General features: G+C 39.1%; 3 protein-coding genes across 3 annotated transcripts; 2 read left to right on the forward strand and 1 right to left on the reverse strand.

The window, feature by feature from the left end:
• On the reverse strand, positions 1 to 9566 carry nop53 (NOP53 ribosome biogenesis factor). Its single transcript, XM_034114577.1, has 12 exons — positions 9343 to 9566; positions 8117 to 8193; positions 7881 to 7980; positions 7001 to 7203; positions 6548 to 6603; positions 6323 to 6418; positions 5007 to 5108; positions 4745 to 4912; positions 2504 to 2679; positions 868 to 934; positions 416 to 492; positions 1 to 312 (listed from the first exon to the last, which is right to left on the reverse strand). The coding sequence occupies exons 1-12, from the start codon at positions 9546 to 9548 to the stop codon at positions 252 to 254; spliced, it is 1389 nt and encodes a 462-aa protein (XP_033970468.1). The 5' UTR covers positions 9549 to 9566; the 3' UTR covers positions 1 to 251.
• Positions 9567 to 11349: 1783 nt separating this feature from the next.
• LOC117470055 (histone H3.3A) lies at positions 11350 to 14539 on the forward strand. Its single transcript, XM_034114579.1, has 4 exons — positions 11350 to 11487; positions 12458 to 12601; positions 13108 to 13261; positions 13656 to 14539. Exons 2-4 carry the CDS (start codon positions 12474 to 12476, stop codon positions 13782 to 13784), a joined length of 411 nt encoding a protein of 136 aa, XP_033970470.1. The 5' UTR covers positions 11350 to 11487; positions 12458 to 12473; the 3' UTR covers positions 13785 to 14539.
• A 2526-nt stretch (positions 14540 to 17065) lies between these two features.
• On the forward strand, positions 17066 to 20501 carry LOC117470054 (histone H3.3A). The gene is made up of 4 exons (XM_034114578.1): positions 17066 to 17172; positions 18191 to 18334; positions 18498 to 18651; positions 19125 to 20501. Exons 2-4 carry the CDS (start codon positions 18207 to 18209, stop codon positions 19251 to 19253), a joined length of 411 nt encoding a protein of 136 aa, XP_033970469.1. The 5' UTR covers positions 17066 to 17172; positions 18191 to 18206; the 3' UTR covers positions 19254 to 20501.
• The last annotated feature ends 1691 nt before the right edge of the window (positions 20502 to 22192 follow it).

Genomic DNA, 22192 nt, shown 5'->3' on the forward strand with positions numbered 1-22192 from the left:
TGTGTGAAAAGATATATTAAAACATGAAACCAGTAGAGCAAATGCACTACACTTACATCCAACACTTTCATATTTTTTTTTTCACGTATCATTGATTTTCCATATTAAATTGTGAGTAGTTGAAATTGTCTGAAAGGGTCAAACGGGCCCCTCATTCAGTCGTATATACACCGTTCCATTATGATGTCTTTGTGGCTTTAAAACGCTGCCCAGCCTCTTGAGTTCAGCTCCTGTGGTTTGAGGGCAGGCATTTAAGTGATCTCTCTAAAAGCCCTCTTCTCCTGATACTTCACTTTGAGTCTCCTCTTGAACCTAAGAGATGGGGGGGGAGAGTAGAAACATTAATAAACATACACCGTTTTAATCTGTAAAACACGGTGAGGCTTTGAGGAGACGTTATGCAAGAGGTCCTTACTTGGCTCTTTCTCTGGGTTCGATCAGGTTCCTCTTCTGCATGCTCTTGAAGCGATCCTTGAGGACGCTGCCCTCTGGCTGCAGAGTACCAGCATTACAGGGGGGGGGGGGGGGGGGGGAGAAAAGCCATCCATGTGAGACAAATATCACTCTGCACAATTCCCACCCAAATTATAAAATCCCTTTCACATCACAAAGGCTGATTTGAGTTTTATTCAGAGACAAAGGCAGGAGATAAGAGGGAATTTTCCACCAGCAATTAGATCACATGAAACTGTAATGATGCCCGGGGGGGAAAGTGGGTCGTGGCAGTATTAGAGAACAGGATAAAGCTTAGAATAAAGACAATACACTGAGTAAAGGACGCAAAACTCATTACAGATAAAAGACCCGTGTCCTCACTGACAGGTTAACAGTGGATACGCACGTGAACATTTAAAACAAGTGAAGTACCTTGAGTTGTCGCAGGGAGCCGGCCAGCTCGTCACTCAGCTGGACCTCCAGGTCCTGAGCCTGAAACCTGCAAAAAAGAAACATTAACTACCGTTTAGTGAATGCATCTAAATCAAGCCACATTATACAAGTGTGTTGAAAGGGCACTGGAGGATGCAATGGCAATTACATATGCATATTGCATTTACAGCCAACATTATTGGATAATGTACAATACATTATAATAATTAAAAACAACAATGTGGTAGTTTTGGATATCTTGATATGTGATCTTGGGCCAAACTGGAACTTGCAGGGTTATCAAAACATTGGGCACAAAGTCCTTAACAATTCATACTTTTGTCATAATCATTTAAATCTTAAAATACAGTTGTAATGTTGCAGAAAGGATTTATAAAACATCCCATGGAAAAAATTGTATCACAAAGATTTGGGGGGGGGGGGGAAAACACCCCTCTTTGAAGGGGAAATCAACACATCTACAATAGGAAGACTTTTTCATACACATGAAGAAGGTTTCATGTTAACCCTCAGATATGATGACCTCTAGTGGCGTTATATGATCCTACAGCAGGACAATTGAAACCTGAGCTAAAGACAGAGCAACAGCCCCAAGTAGAGATCTTGTTGCCTAAAATCTGAGATCAGGGTCATCTGAGATTTAGCTTGGGCTTGAAAGAGGTTGGCATTTGTGTAGTTTGTTTGCATTATTGGAAATGTGCAATCCATCCATCTTAAGTATGCATACAAGTGGGACACTCATTTGTCATAACATTGAACCACTGGCTAATATATCCCCCGATAAGCCAGAAAAGCATGCTGGCATACATACATCTTACTATCCTGGTATTTTTTTATTTACATACATAGGCGCTTTCACACCAAGCACTTCGCCGTACTTCGTTCACTAGAACTCTTTAGTTCTGATGAACTAAAGAGCAGATCGCGTTCACACCGGAATAAGTCCCTGAGGGAGGATTAGGCAAATTTGGGTTTACTGGCAGGCCGCAAACCACTTCACGGCGTATACTGCCACCCGGAGTCCCCGGCCGGAAGTCCCCGGAGTTGGGGACTGGCTTCAGTAGAAGCTGCTGGGACTCCCAGCAGCTTCTACTGAAGCCTTCCGAGTAAATCGCCAGAACGCCGACACCTCCTCATCTCCCATGTTTTATTTTGTGTTGCCATAAATTATTCTCTCTGTTGGTGCGCGGGGCTAATGCTAACAATGCTAATGCCAGCAAATAAAATGGCGGTTTCACAAAACATTTCTGAGTTTTACGGGGCGTAGTTTGCAATCCGCCCAGCCAATCAGAAAGGAAAGTACCACCTCTCTAGCAGGGACTAAAAAGGTTCTCATGAACTAAGTTCTAGTTCCGGATTTTTTGGTGTGAACGCAACATTTCAAGAACTATTAGAACTATACTGGGAAAAGTACTCCGGTGTGAAAGCACCTCATGTCAGGACATATTAAATCTATTTCTGGCATGCTTTCATATACACTCGAAGGCAAAACTGGTGTTTTCACCACTTGAAAAATGTTCAAAGTTTGTGCAGAGGTCCTACGAGTCCCCCAACATTATGAAAGTGTAATTTAACATGTTAAGTTTTAGCTGTGAGGAGAGCGCTCGGTGCGTACTTGAGTTTGCCGAGGCGTCTGGGTTGAGATTTCTCGGCCTCCTGGTTGGCTTTGCGCTGAATCTGTTTGACTTTGGTGTCCGCCTCGTCCTGTTTGATGGAGGTCTTTATGGAGCGCAGCTGGAAGAGCTGCTGCTGCCTGAAGGTCTGCTCCTTGTCGGCCTGTCGACTTTGCTCCTATAATGGGAAGAGGAAGAGAAACAGTCAGGTGGAGAAGATACAATGTGGCAACCTTTTGAAAGTTGTTGCTAAAAAAGCCATAAACCAGGAGAGCCACTAAGGCTGTTCATTGAGGCAGGTTGGACATTTGAGTTTTGTTTATATGGTATATTTGCAATTTACTTATTTGAACAATTTGTTAACGTTACCAGCTCCCTTAATACTTTTAAAGAATGCTATATATATATTTTATATCATGGATTACTTTGTTTTTATTCTTACCAACGTGTGGTTAACTTATTTAATATGCAAGTCTACTCTTAGTGCGTTTACATGTCCTCAGATCCCAGGAGACCGTTAACAAAACCGTCTCCTGAGCTCCTATGAGTTATCTTCACATTCCCAATGAAGGAAATACTGGGAGCGCAAGGATGTGATCATCACAGGACACACACACTAAAAGCAAGGCTGATTTTTTTGAAATGTATATTTTCTTAAAACTCTTTATTGGATGAGAAACGTATAAATTGGTTTTTCCATGACCAACTCTGTGCAGTCGGTATGTGTAGGGCAGGCAGGAGTTCATATAATAAACGTTACCAGCTGCCTTAATACTTTTATATTCACTTGTTTTTCCTTTTATATCATGGATTACTTTGTTTTTACGCAATTGTTTATTTTTACCAACGTGTGGTTAACTTATTTAATATGCAAGACTACTCTTTTTCCTTTTATCTGTACCTTGCTGCTGTGACATTGTAAATGTTCCCGCTATAGATTGACTTGAGGTGTTCCGATTGAGATTTTACCATCAAATCAGTTTGTGAAATGCCCCCGTCACAATTACAGCCAAAATGTTGGCATGCATTGACAAAAAAATAAATAAAGTTGTTTTAATTTATCTTCACATGATAACCAAAACTAAAGAATTCCCCACATTTGCTTAACACTAGAACGGGTACATTTTACCCGCAGCTGTTTTTTGATTGTATGTAACTTTTTTTCAACAAAATATTCAAGTCTCCCAGTCCGTTACTTTTCCTGAAAGTGTGTTATGTAGCACCCTCTGTTGTTAAAAATTGTCAATATAAAGTGAGATTGAAAAAAAATTGCCATTTATACCCATTAGCGCCAGCGGGTAATATTTACCTCGTAGAAAATGCAGCGTAAACATGACGTGTTTCTATAGCAACACCTTTTGTCTACTGCGGTTCCTTATAGATAGAGAGAGATAGATATAGTGATAGACAGAGAGATAGATATAGTGATAGACAGAGAGATAGATATAGTGATAAACAGAGAGATAGTGATAGACAGAGAGATAGATATAGTGATAGACAGATAGATATAGTGATAGACAGAGAGATAGACAGATATAGTGATAGACATATATAGTGATAGAGAGATAGTGATAGATATAGTGATAGACAGAGATAGACAGAGATAGACAGAGATAGACAGATATAGTGATAGAGAGATAGAGAGATAGAGATAGTGATAGATATAGTGATAGACAGAGATAGACAGATATAGTGATAGACAGATATATATAGATGGATAGAGATGGATAGAGATTTGTACCTAATACCAAGCGTTTAAATCAGCACTGGTAGCGATATTTTATACTTCATGCTATCTGCACAAACTATATAATCTGAAAAGCTGAGAGTCCACAGATTATATTTGTATAAGTTTCATCCCTGTGCGATCAAAACTCACTGTTCTACATGATAAAAGAACATTGTACCTTGAAAATCAATAGCGGGTAAATTTGACCTGTTGGCGGTTTTAGGTATACAGCGACCTCTGGCGGTTCTAGTGTTAAAAGACTGAAGACCCTGAAATGCAATAGTTAGATAACTTTGCTTACAATCGATAAAAATGTTTTAGATTCCCGCTCAAAAGCTGTAACTAGTGAGCCCAAAATAAAATCGGAATACAAACCACATTATCAATCATTCATAGAAATTCTGTTTGAATAAAAGCACAGCTGCCATCACATCATGGAACAATCAAATACGTGTACAACTTTCATAATGGACACCACTGATATACACATAATGGTTACATTGTGTGCCCGTACCTTGAGTATCTCTGCCCTCTCTTTCCTCCTGTCTTTCTCCGTCTTCTTCAAGGCCTGTGCGATGGCTCCTACTATCACACCATCATCATCCTCAGCTCCTGCTTCTTCATCATTATCATCATCTTCCTGTTCTACCAGGCCTTCCACCTGCTCTCTGAAGATCGTCTCCTGCAGAACACAAACAAACACACGTTAGATCAAATCAGACTTACTTCCTGATCATTAACAAAAAGAAAGTTGAATGAGCAATAATAATCTTCACCTCTGTTGCTAGGTGATCTTTGTTGACCGCCAGCTGCCTCACAAGCTTGTCTTCCGCTTTTTGTTTCTTCACTTCCACATCATGGGCTTCCTGCAGCAAGGCCTGTGTTCATATAGTGAGGGAAGAGATTAGCATTTAGTGCAGGTCATACAAAACGTATATTATACCGGTGGACATTTTAATAAAATAAAAAACTGCTTTGTTACTGGATAAATGCAACATTCAAAAATATGCAAGAAATAAAAGCCTCATCACTTGTTCAAGGCCTAATATTTTTCCAAAATAACCTCAAATGAATTATTTACATTGGAGGATTCATACATTTTGGGTACTTTAGGGTATATGCAGGAATCCTGAAGTCAAATGTAATACCTTTTAAGACCTTTTTTAAGACCCTTTCCATACATTTGAAGACCTCATCGCCACTTCCGAGTTCTGACCGGTTACAGTGGCGACACACTTTACTATATACAGTATTGATTGTCCTTCCTCCTTATCTTCCAACCATTTGGACGCAAACTTGCATTTCCCCATAACGATGTTGTTTAACAACCGGTGTAAACGGACCTGAGCGCAGTGAGCGTGCGATGTCCTGTTCAGATGACGTCAAATCCAACGGGATGCCATAAATAAACTACACAGAATCACACTACACACCTACACAATGATTACATTCAGGCACACTGTAGAATACAACCTCTTTGGACAATTTATACAAAATGTAATACCTTGGAAAATGCCGTTTAATACTTTTTAATAGCCTTAATTTTCCCTAAATTGATTTATCAACTTTTAATACTTTTTAAGACCCCGTGGACACCCTGTACTTAACAGTTCCTACTTGTCCTATTCTTACCTCAGGTTGCATAGAGTCCTCCAATTTAAGAGATACTGCTGTAATTGTTGGCTCTTTATCCTTGTCCTCTCAGTGGTATGATCTCTTTTAGCTGAATCTGAATGCCCTTAGCATTTTTTTTTTGAGGGCTCTCTTATCTTCAAAAATCAAGCTTCTCTCGGCGAGGAGCAAGTTCGGAAAATGCGCATCACATTCAGGGTTTACGCCCAAGTTATGATAGTAGTCGGTTTCCTGTTTTAAGGGCTTAATCTACGGTACCATGACATCAGTCAAAAAGGCCTCGCGCTTCATTTTCATGTCTGCTGTGTGAGGAACACCACTCCACTAGACTTGTTCGTTTTAAGAGTTGTGCAATCCCAAGAAAGAAATATGCGCAATCCTGCTCTGAAATTCAGGATTTTTAAATGACTAATTGAAGTTGACGCCATGCCATTTTCTAGCGTGTCGAGTTGTCGCTTACCTGATGGGAGAAGAAGTCTGGGTTGTAAGATCCTCCAGGAGCGATCACCTCCACAGCAGGAAGCGCAGACGGCTTCGCATTCAACTTCTCTGGACGCTGAGAGAAAAACAGTGATGACACCACATTAGTCGAAGTCAAACCACTACATGTGTAATATAAAATACTAGTGCTCTGCTCGAATGTTATTAAATAGGTCACTTGAATTGCTAAAAAAACACTTCTCACCTTGACACGCGATTTGCGCGTTTGTTGAAGGTACCAGGGGTCAGCTGTACTTTTTACTACAATGAAAAGAAAATAGTTTCCAAATTAGATCATATAAGCACAGTAAAGACACGGACAAAATGTCTGTGATCTACATTTGAGTGTGTAAAGCTCCCAGAAAGATATTAACTTTCCAGGCGGTAACAGAGCCTCGTGTTTTGCACTGCAAACGCCAACTATATGAACTATTAAAAAAACGATAATTTCCTTTTTTGAATTCACCTGATCACCATCAGTTCACAGGGACTTTACATCTTAACAAACTCCTACATGTGTATCCTCAGATCTCAGATGACCGTTTACACAACGATCACCTGAACTCCATGTTTGTCTTCACATTCCCATGAAGGGAATACTGTGAGCGCAAGGATGCAATCATCACTGGAAACACACACAAATACACCGAAAACTCACTCTCTGGTGCCCATATGTCGTAGAAGTCTCTCTCGGGGTTGTTGTTGGCGTCAGTCACTGCCTTGCTTTCTGTCTTCTCGGGCGCCCGTAGGTTCAGCAGCTTTTTCTGCCTCCGTGGCACTATGCCTTTGGCTGCCAGATGCTCAGCCTTCTGGGCAATGCGGCGGAGTTTCTTGGCATTAGGTAGCTGGTAGGATAGCACACTGGGGGGGTAAAGGCAGAAGAGACAATTATGTGAGACAGGAGGATGTAAAGGAACGAGGTAACAAGAGATGTGAAGAGTTTACGCAAAACCATCACTCTTGAATGTTAGTGACACTTCATAATGTGTGTGTGTACATGTCCTCAGATCCCAGGACACCGTTAACAAAACTGTCTCCTGAGCTCCTATAAGTTATCTTCACATTCCCAATGAAGGAAATACTGGGAGCGCAAGGATGTGATCATCACAGGACACACAATAAAAGCAAGGCTCTACTTTATTGGATGAGATAAATGAGAAATTTATTAAAATCGTTTTTCATTCCAAAATCTGTGCGGTCAGTATGTGTGGGGCAGGCAGGAGTACGTAGCTTAGGAGGAGTTAATATAATAAACAAAACCCCTTACCACCTTAGAGTCTTTACAGATACTGATCGTGATTAGTTTTGTGTAGATAAATGTGTTTTACGACAAATTAATGAGCTTAATGGCTTTCTTTAAACTTGAAGTGCAGTATAGAATGTTTTTCTGATATGTATGAACATGGACTAAAGAAAAGTTCCAAACGTATGTTGTGCATGCTATCCAGTATAGTTCTGAAAAATAAAACCGACAGTAATTGCAATTAGTGAAATTGCATAAGCAGGGTAAAGCTCAGAGCTTAGTGGTGGATACTGACTCTTTAGGTGCTGGAACGAGGGAGTCGTGCTGCAGGATCAGGTCGATTCTCAGAGGACGCACCGGCTTTCCCCTCCTCATCTTCACCTCGACAGGTGCCACTACAGCCCAGGGAAAACATAATATTTTGAGTCAGAATTAGGCATATTGGGATGTGAGAAAACCACCACCTAACTGATTTTTACTTTGGGAAATGCACGACCCAACAGTAGGCCCGAGGGACATATATATATTCACCTTTCCGTTCAGCTTTCTTTGGTGGTCCAACATCCAAAAAGAACAAACTTTCGTCCGTCTTCTCCGAAAGCAAACCCCTATAAAACAGAGACCATATCATTTTACCAATCAATCATGAATAAATTATAGACATAAGTAAATGTAAAAAGAATTGCCTATTTTCCAAAAACTGAAGATATCCAGATAAAGCATTGAACAAAAAGAGCTGCACAAAAGCTAACCAACCAGCACAGATATTTAGCACGAAATGTATAGACAAAACATGACTTGAAGTAATTGACATACTTTCCTTGGTTGACGTGTATAATTGTATAGGATTAGGCAAAACACGTGGCATGGCGTGTATTTTGGCAGATCCTTCTTTTTATATTTCACAACATTGCAAGGGTTTCCAAATAAATATAAACAATGATATGAAAAAATCATTTTCTACATTTAATTTTGCACATGTTATTTTAGGGGACTGTTTGGCATACATCTTGTTATTTTTGTAGTATCTACATTTCCAGTTTCAATGTCCAATATAAGTGATGGCAAACTCTGGAACTCAGTGACATTATCCGGTTTATCAACAATGAACCAAAAGACAAAACCTGTTAACCCTTATTTGTGGATCTTGAACAGGACAATGTGTTTTAAAAAATAAAATAAAAAAGACCTTCGACATGAATTTCACTTTATCTATTTGTAACATGGTAAACTAATTAAGAAAGGGGGAAGTACTACTGAGATTGTTCCACTCAGAAAAAGAGCCACGCAAGTAACAGTAATCAAGAGAAGTAGTAATTGTGCAGAAAAATGTCCTCCATTAGTGATATATTATATATAGAAGCGACATTTTACAATTGTACAAGTAAATGTAGTGGAGTAAAATTAACTTCGAGATTGTACTTGAGTAAATGTCATAAGCTACTTTACAATCGTGGTAATGTATGACTGAAGTTATTTTTATTTTTTTTAAAACAACTCCTTTGTGACAAAGTTTGTAGTACAACAACAAGACACCAAAAGACAGGACTAGCTTAGCTAGCTAACTGCTGTAAACACAGTACACGGTTTTAAACCTGTAACGGTTATGTGGGGGGAACGACGGCCAGACATCGGGTCACAAACGGTTAAAACCCGACAAAATGTCCTCTAATGAAGTTTAACATTCGACATTTGTAAGAGTTTTGTTACATGTAAATACCACACGGTTGTTTCTCCCAACACATGGCTGAACTCACCCTGTGGTTCTCTCCTGGTGTCGGATGTCTTCCAGAAACTCGTCCACATCGTTGATGTCGATGTTTTTGTTCCAGTTCTTCTTCTTGTTCTTGTTCAGACGTTTTCTCCGAGTGGTGCCCAGGATATCGCTGCCCGAAACGGACTTTAACTTAATAAAACCAGGCTGGGAGGACGCCATGCGTTTCATCCTCCTGTTGGCCGCCATGTTGGAGGAGGAATGGTGGAAAGAAAACACGTCACGTGTCGGGTTTTTATATGCGCGAGGGACGCTGCAGGCGCGCCCCCTGCAGGACAGCGAGGGAATTACTATACCTTTATTCAAAGATTTGGTTTATTGTCATATGCACAGTAGCAACAGTATCGATATGGTGATTAATATATTAAGTCCCAGGTTCCTCCAACAATGCAACATAAATATAAATAAGTTGTAAAATATTAAAACAAATACAAATAAATATAAAAATATATAAAAATAGTGCAAGACCAATGTGTTTGGGTATTATACACCCATTCATAAGAATCAAAGGCTTTCTTGTTATACTGTATGCACATAGGTTTTATTAACACTGGGGTCTCTGGGAACATGTGCCCACCACTTTTTGTTGTGTCCCCACTACTATTTCAAAGCTTGTTTTGTTTTAAATGTTCTGAAAAACAACTAACTCGTGTAAAATCATTCACTGAGGCTTATTTACACAATAAGAAAAGATAAAATGCTAAATGAATATATCAAATGAATGAATGTGCATTGCCAAAAGCTCAACAAAAATGTACTTACTCGTTATAAAATCACTATGCACTGATCAGTTTAACAAAATGATTCATATAGTTTCCCCAATCTTGGTAATTGTCTATTATTATTATTATCAAGTATCTCACCTTGTACCGATCCACCAAATGACATTGTGTCAAATGTTTTATGGTTAGACTGTTTAAATATGTTCCCCACCACTTTTAACAAAAAGCTAAACCTTTGCATGTGCAGTTATCGTGCAGTTGTTGTCAATGAACATCTTAGGTTTTAGTTTCAGTGTAACATGTTTGTATTTGCACTATTTTTTCCTTTTGTTATATGTATAGTTTGTCGTTGGATCCTGGGAGTTATTGATTTAGTTCTCCAGTCCACAACTGCAGCACAATAGCATAGTTGTGGGAGACTGTAAACAATTCCCCCCACATTATGTTGGAGTGAAAAAGTAACAATACTGTCGAACACAAGGAAACATAAAGTATTCTCACTAATTGTGATTTTATAATATTGACGTATTGTCGTCCAATTTGTTATAATAGTTGTGTTGTGTTGTCTTGTTTATGTTTCTCTGCACCATTAGTTTTCTGCAATGTGTTTACAATTAAAGAGCGCCCCCTGCAGGACTGGCAGTGTAAATACTGCATTTGCTGTCTCCTAGTAAATAAAAGTTTAAACATTTCTTATCTGTTTCACATTTTATAACCCTATGATATATTTTTTTTGTGTGAGTATAAAGACAGTTTTCCATTGCACTAAGATAATAAAATAACATAAGTGTTGAATATGTTTTAAAATACAATTGTGTATATACTACATAATTAAAAACTGTGAATATCGTTTAAAAGGTCTCCAAGACTGAAATCCACTTTAATAATATTCGTTTTCTCGGATATTAAAAGTGCTTTGGTTGTTTTTTTTTTCCAAATAAAATAAATCTAATAAAAAAACAATAATATAAATTCACAAAAGTGTCAAATTACATTAAAAAAAAACTGTGATTATAGTTTTAAAAGTCTGCAACAGTGACATCCACTCTGTTTCTATTCAGTTTCTCTGATATTAAAAGTGTTTTTGGTTGTTTTTTATATTAAATAAAATAAATGCAATTAAAAAACAACTAGTATAACCTAACAAAAGTGTCAAAAATCGGAATAAAGACAACATTTTGCATGACATTGCATGTGGAAGTGACCATGCAACTGTTTACCATGTTGCAGCATGTATGTAATATGTTTGTCCCAGGTGCATCATGGGAAATGTGTCTCCTGTTGCTCTCCTATGTTCTTTTTCCTTTTTTTTCCTCCCTTCATTTTATAGCGAGAAGAACAACGCTTTAGAGACTCAAGAATAAATTCCCATTTTTGACCTGTTATCTTTCACGAAGTTTGCAAAGGTAGGTCTCATCATTTCGATAAAAGTCCAATCTTTCATTTAATGTTGTGTTATTTTTCGGATGAACGTGTTTTTCCCATTATTTTTGGTGAAAAAGAAAACGCAGAGCAGTCGCTTATTATCTGCCTGCTCGGGGGACCTTAAAAGCACTTGTGATCTCGGTCAAATTTGACTCGGAAATGCGCCTAAAGTGAGGGGTCATCTGACAAAATATTGTTCACCAATTGATCCCCTGACATGTCTACTGTCTTTTACAAAAACTATATTCCACTTTAATGCCGCGGTTTGTATATAATTCCGTCGTTTTTATAACCACCTTCCTCGTTTGGTACAACGATTTTTTTCCTTCCCGTTTACATTCTTCTAGCCAGCCAGCCAGCCATCATCTTTAGGTGTGCTCGTTTGCCGACAGCGGGCAGCCGACGCGGGCGGGAACGCTTGGTTTTCCCTCGTTATAGCTCATTCTGAATAAAATATCAGGCCTTGTGCGCAACCGGGGTGCGTAGTGTAAAGAATCGAACAAACCCACGTCCATTGCGCAAGGGGCGGGATTTTGCTTGCCGTCATCGTGCTGTGATTGGTTCGACTTTTATTTGAAATTAAATGATTGGTCTACAAATTCGAAATATCCCGCCTCCATGGCTTGTTTACACAATCTGATTGGTTCACATGATAGGAAGGTCTACCATGATTCGACACTATTGCTGTCCTTTTTACGGACGTCATTCATTACATAAGCTGTCTCGGATATAATACATACAACAAATAGACGCTTGTGCTGCTGATGTATGGTTTTATATCCCACTCTTAATGATGAGTAGATGTACAATTCTAATTCAATCAAAAATAAAACTGGAAAAGTACATTTGTATCCTTCAAATCCCCTCCCCTTCACACTATTCTTTTGCACATGTGCCTTAAAAATGCATTGTAGTTTCTTTACCAAAGCCAACTTTGTCCTGTGCCCTCAGGTGATCTTTAGTAGCCATGGCCCGTACCAAGCAGACCGCCCGTAAGTCCACTGGAGGCAAAGCCCCCCGTAAGCAGCTGGCCACAAAGGCTGCCCGTAAGAGCGCCCCCTCCACCGGTGGAGTCAAGAAGCCCCATCGTTACAGGTGAGAGTCCATACAGTGTCTTGGAAAGATTGGAAAACACAGAGGATGCTTCAGTTTTATGCCCCTTGTTCAATATGTGGATATAAACCAAAACTCAACTGACAGGTGGGCACCAATAGTTTTCCTTCAGCCCCAAATAAACTCTTTAGGGATGTATTTTACTTCCCTTTTATTAACATTTAACTTTTTTTATTAACTTTCTCATAAAAAACAATAGGCAATGTACATTATATTCCGTATTTAGATTGTTAAGTGGATTACATTTTGGAAAAATAGATTATTTTCTACCCTGGTCTCACTCTGGTCAAAGACTGATACTTGGGTTCAAACACTCAATACCCCTAAACAGTTTGCAGAGGTGCAAGGTGAAGATGAAAAAAGTGTACACGATTAATATGTTCGGTTAAAATCGGAAAGGATAACATAACTTTTTGTAAAAGCAGTTCAGCTCAGCTTCTCCCACCTTAAATTGTGCATTTGAACATGTCCTTTCCTCTGCTCTCCAGGCCCGGTACCGTGGCTCTGCGTGAGATCCGTCGTTACCAGAAGTCCACTGAGCTGCTGATCCGCAAGCTGCCCTTCCAGCGTCTGGTGAGAGAAATCGCCCAGGACTTCAAGACCGATCTGCGTTTCCAGAGTGCTGCCATCGGAGCTCTGCAGGTCAGAAAAACAACCAGATCCATACACTTGACCACTGGCTAATGATTGAGAGGATATTAAACCAGAGACAAAGCGGTGTTATAAAACACTATTAATGGCGTACAAATATACAGTGTCGAAAATTCATGTCTATCCATATAAGCACTACTCTCATACAAAGTTCTGATACACTTCACTCACTTTCCTCAAACTTGAGACCCAAATTCATGTTAAACAAGTTAACATTAATATGTAGGGCAAAATTATTATACTATACAAAACGCGCATTGTGTACCATTCCTTAGTTGCAGGGACTGATGAAGATCAACCATAATACACTTTCAAAAGACCAACATGACCAATCATTTAAACGATAATTGTTGCTCCACTGACATCCGTGTTTCCCTCTCTGCAGGAGGCCAGCGAGGCCTACCTGGTGGGTCTGTTTGAGGACACCAATCTGTGCGCCATCCACGCCAAACGTGTCACCATCATGCCCAAAGACATCCAGCTGGCACGTCGTATCCGCGGGGAGCGCGCTTAAAATGTTTCCTGGTTTGTTATATGCTGTCCTCTTGTCCCCTGTCACCACTCTTTTCCTCCCTCTATACTTAGTTGGTAGTTTGGTTTGAGGTCCTATATATATATATCATATGATTGTGATAACCGTAAAATGTGTGATCATGTCTTCTTTGGTGCTACTAGTAGCCGAGTTTCCTTCAAGATATCTTCACTCCTCACTTCTAACTAGCTAGCTCACATCAATGTTTGTTATCTCCATGCATCGGGTGTTTTGTCAATGCAAGAATAGTTTGCGATATCAAATGTGCACAGGAAATCTCATTAAGGCTAAGACATCTTCATCTTCACACAGACATTTAAATTGATATAATGGGCTTTTCTTTACTTTAAATAGAGATGTGTGGTCAAAGTAGTGATTCTTCTTTCTTTTTTACAACAATGGTGTATTTCTACTGTTAGTGTTTAATGTATCAAAAAACTATAGTTTGATTCTGGTTGTCAATTAGAAAACGTCATTGTGCTATGATGACACTGCATTTTTGGCAGAATGCAAGCGGCGTATATGTAGCAGACCTATGGTGATCATACTTTGATTTTCAGCCACGTTATTATGTCCAGGTAATGTTTTGACTTGTTGTTCCTCTCTCAGGTTGATATAACCTATTTTTTTTTTCTACTGTGTTTTTGATTTATGTTTTCAGGCATTTTTAAGAGCAAAATATTTGTACTCTGGAATTCACATACAAACATAATAAACAGATTTGTGTGGTTAATAAACTGTTTTGTGTGAATATCTACTATGAAATATCCTATTTGAGCTGAAAAACAACACCTCTCTTGATGTATCTACCACTGCTTTCATCATGTCATTTTTCAAGCAAGGAGATGAATCATTACCTAGAATGATGGTTACAGCAATTCACTAATATTTACTATCTTAAGCATTTAGTACGTTGTAATTATCATGCATCTTTCTCAGAATAAATTATTCTTAGTTGCCAACTTTTTGGAAATTGCATAAAGTAGTTGAGGTAAAAAAAAAAAATCAGTCACTGCTTAATATTATTATTGTGCAAACTAGGAGACGTGTGTAATAATATTATTATTTTGTAACCAGTATCCCATGAATGTTATGCACTGAAGTCACCTCTAAACAACCTACACTTTTCTAAAATAGCATTTTTTTAAATAAAATAAAACTATTACATAACCATAACAAACCTCATTATTCTATTTTATTTCTTTATTGTACACATGTTCATATACAGAGGTGTAGAAATTCAACCTGCCAAAGACAATGATGGTGAACTTCTACACCTCCATCATCGAGTCCATCCTCACCTCCTCCATCACCATCTGGTACGCCGCAGCCACAGCCAAGGATAAGGGCAGGCTGCAGCGTGTCATCCGCTCTGCAGAGAAGGTGATCGGCTGCAATCTGCCATCCCTCCACGACCCTGAGGCGGGCAGGGAAGATAGTGGCCGACCCCTGCCACCCTGGACACAAACTGTTCACCCTCCTCCCCTCTGGCAGGAGGCTGCGCTCCATCAGGAACAAAATCTCTCGCCACCTGAATAGTTTCTTCCCCTCCGCTACCGGCCTCTTAACCCTTGTGTTGTGTTCGAAAGCTGTTACCGTTCATGGTGTTCGCAGGTCAATTTTGACCCATGATTTATCTCAGTCCAAAACACACACAAAAAATGACTATCATCCAATATTGTTTTAACTACATCATAACTAACTTATAATGCATTCATAACCGTACAATCCTGTTGTAATTTTATTTTATGGCCCAAAACACATTACACCACATATTGCACACGTGCATGTGTGTGTTCAGGTTCAAGTGTTAGTGTACATATTCTTTGAGAAAGGTCGAATTCCCGTGGGGGGAGGGGGGCCAGAGGGATGGGAGACCAGGTGCATGTTGCGAAAAATTATTGTTACAGTGGATGAAGGGGTGGGGCTGGGGTCTCTAAAGTCAAAGATGAATCTTGATTGGGCCAAATTTGACCCCGAGTCACCCAAAACAATTCTGCTGGGTCTTCCCAGACCCCAACACCAAATTATACACTTTTTTTTTAGAGACCTTCAGACTAGGCTAAAATGGTCAAAATCAGTTTTGTAGTGTTTATATAGCTGTTGTGGAGGATATCATGAAGCCTTGTTCCAATTAAAAAAACTAGAGCGTAGGTGATATATAATTTTAACTTGAAACGGGTCACGGGAGACCCGAACACAACATAAGGGTTAAACAAGGCCCGGCCCCCCCACTGACACAACGTAGACTCTATATGCATTACATTAATGCACACAATGTTCAAATAATGCTTACTGCACATATTCTTATTTCATATTCTATAACTCATTGCATTCCATTTCGCTGTAAATTACTGCTTTATTTTATTGCTATTTAACTATATTTTATTATAGTGTCCTTAAAGATTCTTTGTTTTATATTTTATGTATGCACCACGACATCAAGTCAAATTCCTCGTATGTGTGAACCTACTTGGCAATAAACCCGTTTCTGATTCTGATGAAACCATACAGTATGCAGACATATACATAGGAAAACACTAAACCATGTTAAAATGTTATGCATTACATTCTAATAGTTCAATGACTTAATAGCTTTTTTTTGGTGCTTTTAACGTGATAAAAAAAGGAGCTGTTTTGTAAAAATGCAGTCATAAAGTGCAAACAAGTTACTGTAGATACTGACTACATTTTAATATGAAAATGTTATTGTCTATAAACAATAAATAGTTGAATTACATACAGTGTAATATATTCAATCTGCTCCCAACTGAAGCAATGCAATAAAAATAGCCTATTTAGTTCAATATTCTCTTGTTTTATTCTTAGAAAATTGGCTATTTCATCCCAGGAATTCAATAATACATTGAGAAATATTAATTAAATACAAATGTAATCACACTTACTTTCAATATTAAGTTTGAATCTTTCTCTAAAAAGTTGTACCAGGTTAATTCCTTGTAATATCTTGAAATTACACTTCCCTTAGCTTGTTATTAGTAGTATTTATAGCAAGTTGTCCATGCTATCTCCTACTGTTTCACAACACTTTTTATAGTTGTTTATTTTCTACTCTTTTTCATTTCTTATTATGGGCAATGCTTTGTTTTACATGCTGCTGTAACGACAAAAATGCCCCAATTTAAGAGCGATAAAATAAATCTGATATTTTTTATTATTATTATTTTATTATTCAAAATCTGACCAAACTAAACAACAGAAATGTTGACAACACTGTTGCATTGTGGGACATGTGATTGACGCGGCGGCCATTTTCCCGCTGGACGCTGCTTCCCCATTGTGGAAACGAAGAAGAAAATAAGAGACAAGCCAAACATTACTCGCCACTTCTACTCACTTTTCCCCCCAGGTAAGCCCCTCAAAATACATCACAGATTTCACTAACGAACTTTGAATTTTTTAAGTTGTGTTTTTATTTCATTTCTGGACACATTTAAGGACGAAAAAGCTCTTATTTTGTCGCGTGGGGAAATAACAAACACGGCGTTTGAAGCTACGGTTGAAATGTAGCCGTTTCTTTCCGTTGAGATGCATTTTCAAATTATGCGCCCGTGAGCTCGGTTTTACGCAGCCGTTAGGGACCGTTCACCTCTCATATCCTTATCTATGAGTTCCCTGAAATGTCTTCTGTGTTCTTCTTATATTTCCCGGTACGCTTGCACTGCGGTTTTTAGTAAAATTGAAGTTGTTTACGTGCTACTCCTGTGCACTTCAGCCCTTGGTCTTTATCCCGTTTGCGCATCAAACCGCCGCCATCACCAGAGCGGGGGAGAGGCGGACCTAGCAACAGTGGAAGGCAACTGTTAATCCCGCCTACTTTCTAGACTCTACACGCGGATTGGCTCAAGCGTTGTATTTATAGAAACGTAATGGTTTGTCGGCCAATCGTATCGTCGTTCGTGTTTGATTGACGTCTGTAGGGCCGATTGTTAAAGGGATTGTCATGTGTTTACTTTTTTTACTACGAAAAAAGTAAACTTAAATTAAGTTGCACGGTACTACTAAAAAACGTTTTATATCATGCTTATATTTACGTGCATGGACGGTTAATAATCACGATTTAAGAAGTTACTTTGGTTGGAGTATTAAGCCTACAAAATACAGCAATAAACCCAATGATTTACATGCAATCTCTTACCAAATTTTGAATTTATTTTTCAGTAAACGGGATAAAGACAACAGAAAAAATAGATGATTATGTAAAATGAGAACGACATAACATGTGGATACTAAAAACTATCTTCTAAAGGTGATATTAAGTATCACCTTTAGACCATCCCCTCCCCTTCACACTATTCTTTTGCACATGTGGCTTAAAAATGCATTGTAGTTTCTTTACCAAAGCCAACTTTGTCCTGTGCCCTCAGGTGATCTTTAGTAGCCATGGCCCGTACCAAGCAGACCGCCCGTAAGTCCACTGGAGGCAAAGCCCCCCGTAAGCAGCTGGCGACAAAGGCTGCCCGTAAGAGCGCCCCCTCCACCGGTGGAGTCAAGAAGCCCCATCGTTACAGGTGAGACTGAATGATATTTAAAGATCAACAACATTGTCTTTTGGTACAAGACAGTCTTAAACCCAAGACTGTAAACACACTGCTTTACATAATTTGATCTAAATGTGATTGACATAATAAACATTCAACAGTTCACTTAATTTCACGTTTATGTGTTGTGAAGGCCCGGTACCGTGGCTCTGCGTGAGATCCGTCGTTACCAGAAGTCCACTGAGCTGCTGATCCGCAAGCTGCCCTTCCAGCGTCTGGTGAGAGAAATCGCCCAGGACTTCAAGACCGATCTGCGTTTCCAGAGTGCTGCCATCGGAGCTCTGCAGGTCAGAAAAACAATCAGATCCATACACTTGACCACTGGCTAATGATTGAGAGGATATTAAACCAGAGACAAAGCGGTGTTATAAAACACTATTAATGGCGTACAAATATACAGTGTCGAAAATTCATGTTTATCCATATAAGCACTACTATCATACAATGTTCTGATACACTTCACTCACTTTCCTCAAATTGATGTCTGTCCATATAAGCTCAGACAATGTTCTGCTAAAAGTAAAGATGTAGTTACAGTTCTTTCCTTACACTTGAGACACAAATTCATGTTAAACAAGTTAAAATGTTAATATGTAGGGGAAATAACTATTATTTTATTATTATACTGTGCAAAACGTACATTGGGTTCCATGCTTTAGTCGCAGGGACTAATGAAATCAACCATAAACCATAAAAGACAAACATGACCGATAAAACAATCATTGTTGCTCTACTGACATCCCTGTTCCCCCCCCTGCAGGAGGCCAGCGAGGCCTACCTGGTGGGTCTGTTTGAGGACACCAACCTGTGCGCCATCCACGCCAAACGTGTCACCATCATGCCCAAAGACATCCAGCTGGCACGTCGTATCCGCGGGGAGCGTGCCTAAACACTCTCCTCCTTGTCTTTCTTCCTGCCCTTCCTTCACCAGTCTGCCCCTCCCTCTCTCTCTCCCTCTCTCCCTCCCTCTCTCTCTCTCCCTCCCTGTGTTAGTAGTGTGTAGAGGGATTATATGATGGATAAAGTGTATAGTCGTGTTTTTCATAGTGCTCTCGGCAGCAGAACTATAGGGTACTCTCTTTTTGTGCATGTACCGACTCTTTGGTGATGAGGTCTCCTCGAGCACACGTCTCCTAGTTTGCACTGTCTGTGACGATGTGATGTGAAGGATGTTTTGTGGATAGAATAAGGAAGAAAAAACTAGAACATTGCAAATTCGCTAGGGACAGAGAGGAGGAGAAGATGGGTCTGTGTCTGCTGGGGGTCTCTTCTCTGCAGCAGGGTGCTACATGAACGCTCCCCCCTCCTCTCCTCCTGCGCTCCATCCTCTGCAGGGCGTCAGTCAGGATGGATGATCTGTCCCTGTGTGTGCATGAGCTCTGATCACCACAGCATATTGTATACAACCCATCAGCATCTTTTTGGTCATCATATTGGTTTCATTCATCATGCTAGGTTTGATGTTTTCCATCCAAATGAGTGTCATGCACAGGATTTCTTTTGCCACTTAAAACCATTTGTTGATGACGTGGAGATGGGGGGGGGATACTTCAGAATTAAACACCTACAGAGAACAAAAAAACGATTTGAACTGTTTGTTTTTTTCTACATAAATGTGAAACTCATTTTGGCACCATCCTCTTGTAGACGCTGTGTTCCTACCTGACAGAAGAGTCAGCTGTTGTTGTGGTGTTCAAATTGGTTTCATCTAATTATTTAAAGCCAAAGCTCAAGTTTGCTCAAACAAATACTTTTGTAGCAGTGTTTTATTTTCTAACAACGGACCTTTTTATAACAAAGGTTGGTAAAAGTAAAAACCAAAAAGCTCTCAAAGTGTAAAAACGAATGAAAAAACAACTGATTAAAATGTGAAACTGTACTGTAAATCAGTGTTAAATGACAAATAATACTAGTTGTGTTTTCTGTACACGTCCCCTCCGGATCACTTGATCGTCTGTTTGCCGTTTCTCAGGTTGACTCGTCACCTTTTAACTTAATTTTTTTTTTTGCTCAATTTGATTTCCTGTTTGTCTTTTCTTTTCTTATTTTGAAATGTTGAGAATAATGTTACAATTAAACAATGTTTGTAATTTCCAGATTTGTCATATAAGGTGGTAATAAATGGATGTTACACACACTCTGTCTCAGTGCTTTACGTGGAAATTGTATCTGTTTTTATCATACCCACTTTTATAATAAGACATAACACAGGGTGTCCGCGGGGTCTTAAAAAGTATTAAAAGTTGATAAATCAATTTAGCGAAAATTAAGGCTTTAAAAGTATTAAACGGCATTTTCCAAGGTATTACATTTTGTAGCTTGTTTTCAATAAGTATATGAATTGTCCAAAGAGGTTGTATTCTACAGTCTGCCTGAATGTAATCATTGCGTAGGTGTGTAGTGTGATTCTGTGTAGTTTATTTATGGCATCCCATTGGATTTGACGTCATCTGAACAGGACATCGCGCGCTCACTGCTTGATAGCGCGCGAAGGTCCGTTTACGCCGGTTGTTAAACAACATCGTTATGGGGAAATGCAAGTTTGCGTCCAAATGGTTGGAAGATAAGGAGGAAGGACAATCAATACTGTATATAGTAAATGTGAGGTAAAGTGTGTCGCCAATGTAACCGGTTAAAACTCCAAGTGGCGATGAGGTCTTCAAACGTATGGAAAGGGTCTTAAAAAAGGTCTTAAAAGGTATTACATTTGACTTCAGGATTCCTGCATATACCCTGTAACAATATAAAGCTGAAACCATTTGTAATTCTGTTTTAAATTTTGTTTAAATTAGCGCCAAAAGTTAAACACATTTCTTGTTAGCTGTTACAAAAAGGCAGAGGTTTTTATTTGTATATTCTGTCATCGCCGAAGAAATGCTAAAAGCCTGCACATGTTGACAATCTATGATCAACCTCTCCAAAATACAATGAAATAAAGCATGGTTTGACCCCTCTACTATATCATTAAATATTCAATCATCCTTGATCACTACATTTCTCTTTTACCTATATAAAGTTTCCCCACTAGATGGCAGTAGAGCTTTTTGTATGTTGTGTAATATCTACTGCATACTGACAAATGAAGCTCCTACTGATATTAAATTGGGCTTCAGCTTTAATTTCCATCCCTGTGTCTTTGCTTTTCTCCTTCTAAAAATACACATACACTTACAGGTATTATTATACATTGCTCTTTTGTTATTCTACTAACTCTTAACAATTCATATCTACTTTTACATGTCAAATTACATGTCAAGTATGAACAGGAATTCTACTCTTTACAGTTGTTTTGTCTGATGATACATAGAAGTGATCTGGACAGTTGTTAGGTACCCATCTTCAACACACACACATTTGTGACACTCCAGCATTACAATGAATATCCTTCTGTGGCTCGACATCATTCCCTTCATCAGTGTTTCATTTCATCCTTCTACTTCCTTGATTACAAGGGGATAAAGCCATGCCCTCGGCCATATTCATTACAATGAAACACACGCACACACACACACACACACACACACACACACACACATATATACTAATGTCACTGTGGCCTCGGGTATACTCATTACAATGAAATACACATAGATAAACAAACACCAGCCTTTAATCCTGTTGTTTTGAATGACACACACACACACACACACACACACACACACACACACACACACACACACACACACACACACACACACACACACACACACACACACACACACACACACACACACACACAAAACAAACACTCAGGGTGAGGGTCATTGTTAGTAAGATCACAATTCAGTCACTTCTGATTGATAGTTCGTATTTTTTTAATAGCCACAA

The sequence above is a fragment of the Trematomus bernacchii genome, unplaced genomic scaffold (genome assembly GCF_902827165.1).
Source record: "Trematomus bernacchii unplaced genomic scaffold, fTreBer1.1, whole genome shotgun sequence".
NCBI classification, from domain to species: Eukaryota; Metazoa; Chordata; class Actinopteri; order Perciformes; family Nototheniidae; genus Trematomus; species Trematomus bernacchii.

What these genes read in the sequence shown, in the direction of transcription:
- LOC117470055 (XM_034114579.1), top strand. Translation starts at nt 12,474, where the DNA reads ATGGCCCGTACCAAGCAGACCGCCCGTAAGTCCACTGGAGGCAAAGCC. An exon ending in AAGAAGCCCCATCGTTACAG is followed by an intron (nt 12,602 to 13,107) that starts GTGAGAGTCCAT and finishes TCTGCTCTCCAG; the next exon opens with GCCCGGTACCGTGGCTCTGC. An exon ending in CTGCCATCGGAGCTCTGCAG is followed by an intron (nt 13,262 to 13,655) that starts GTCAGAAAAACA and finishes CCCTCTCTGCAG; the next exon opens with GAGGCCAGCGAGGCCTACCT.
- nop53 (XM_034114577.1), bottom strand. Translation starts at nt 9,548, where the DNA reads ATGGCGGCCAACAGGAGGATGAAACGCATGGCGTCCTCCCAGCCTGGT. An exon ending in CGCGCAAATCGCGTGTCAAG is followed by an intron (nt 6,419 to 6,547) that starts GTGAGAAGTGTT and finishes TTTTTCTCTCAG; the next exon opens with CGTCCAGAGAAGTTGAATGC. An exon ending in AAGATCACCTAGCAACAGAG is followed by an intron (nt 4,913 to 5,006) that starts GTGAAGATTATT and finishes TGTGTTCTGCAG; the next exon opens with GAGACGATCTTCAGAGAGCA.
- LOC117470054 (XM_034114578.1), top strand. Translation starts at nt 18,207, where the DNA reads ATGGCCCGTACCAAGCAGACCGCCCGTAAGTCCACTGGAGGCAAAGCC. An exon ending in AAGAAGCCCCATCGTTACAG is followed by an intron (nt 18,335 to 18,497) that starts GTGAGACTGAAT and finishes TGTGTTGTGAAG; the next exon opens with GCCCGGTACCGTGGCTCTGC. An exon ending in CTGCCATCGGAGCTCTGCAG is followed by an intron (nt 18,652 to 19,124) that starts GTCAGAAAAACA and finishes CCCCCCCTGCAG; the next exon opens with GAGGCCAGCGAGGCCTACCT.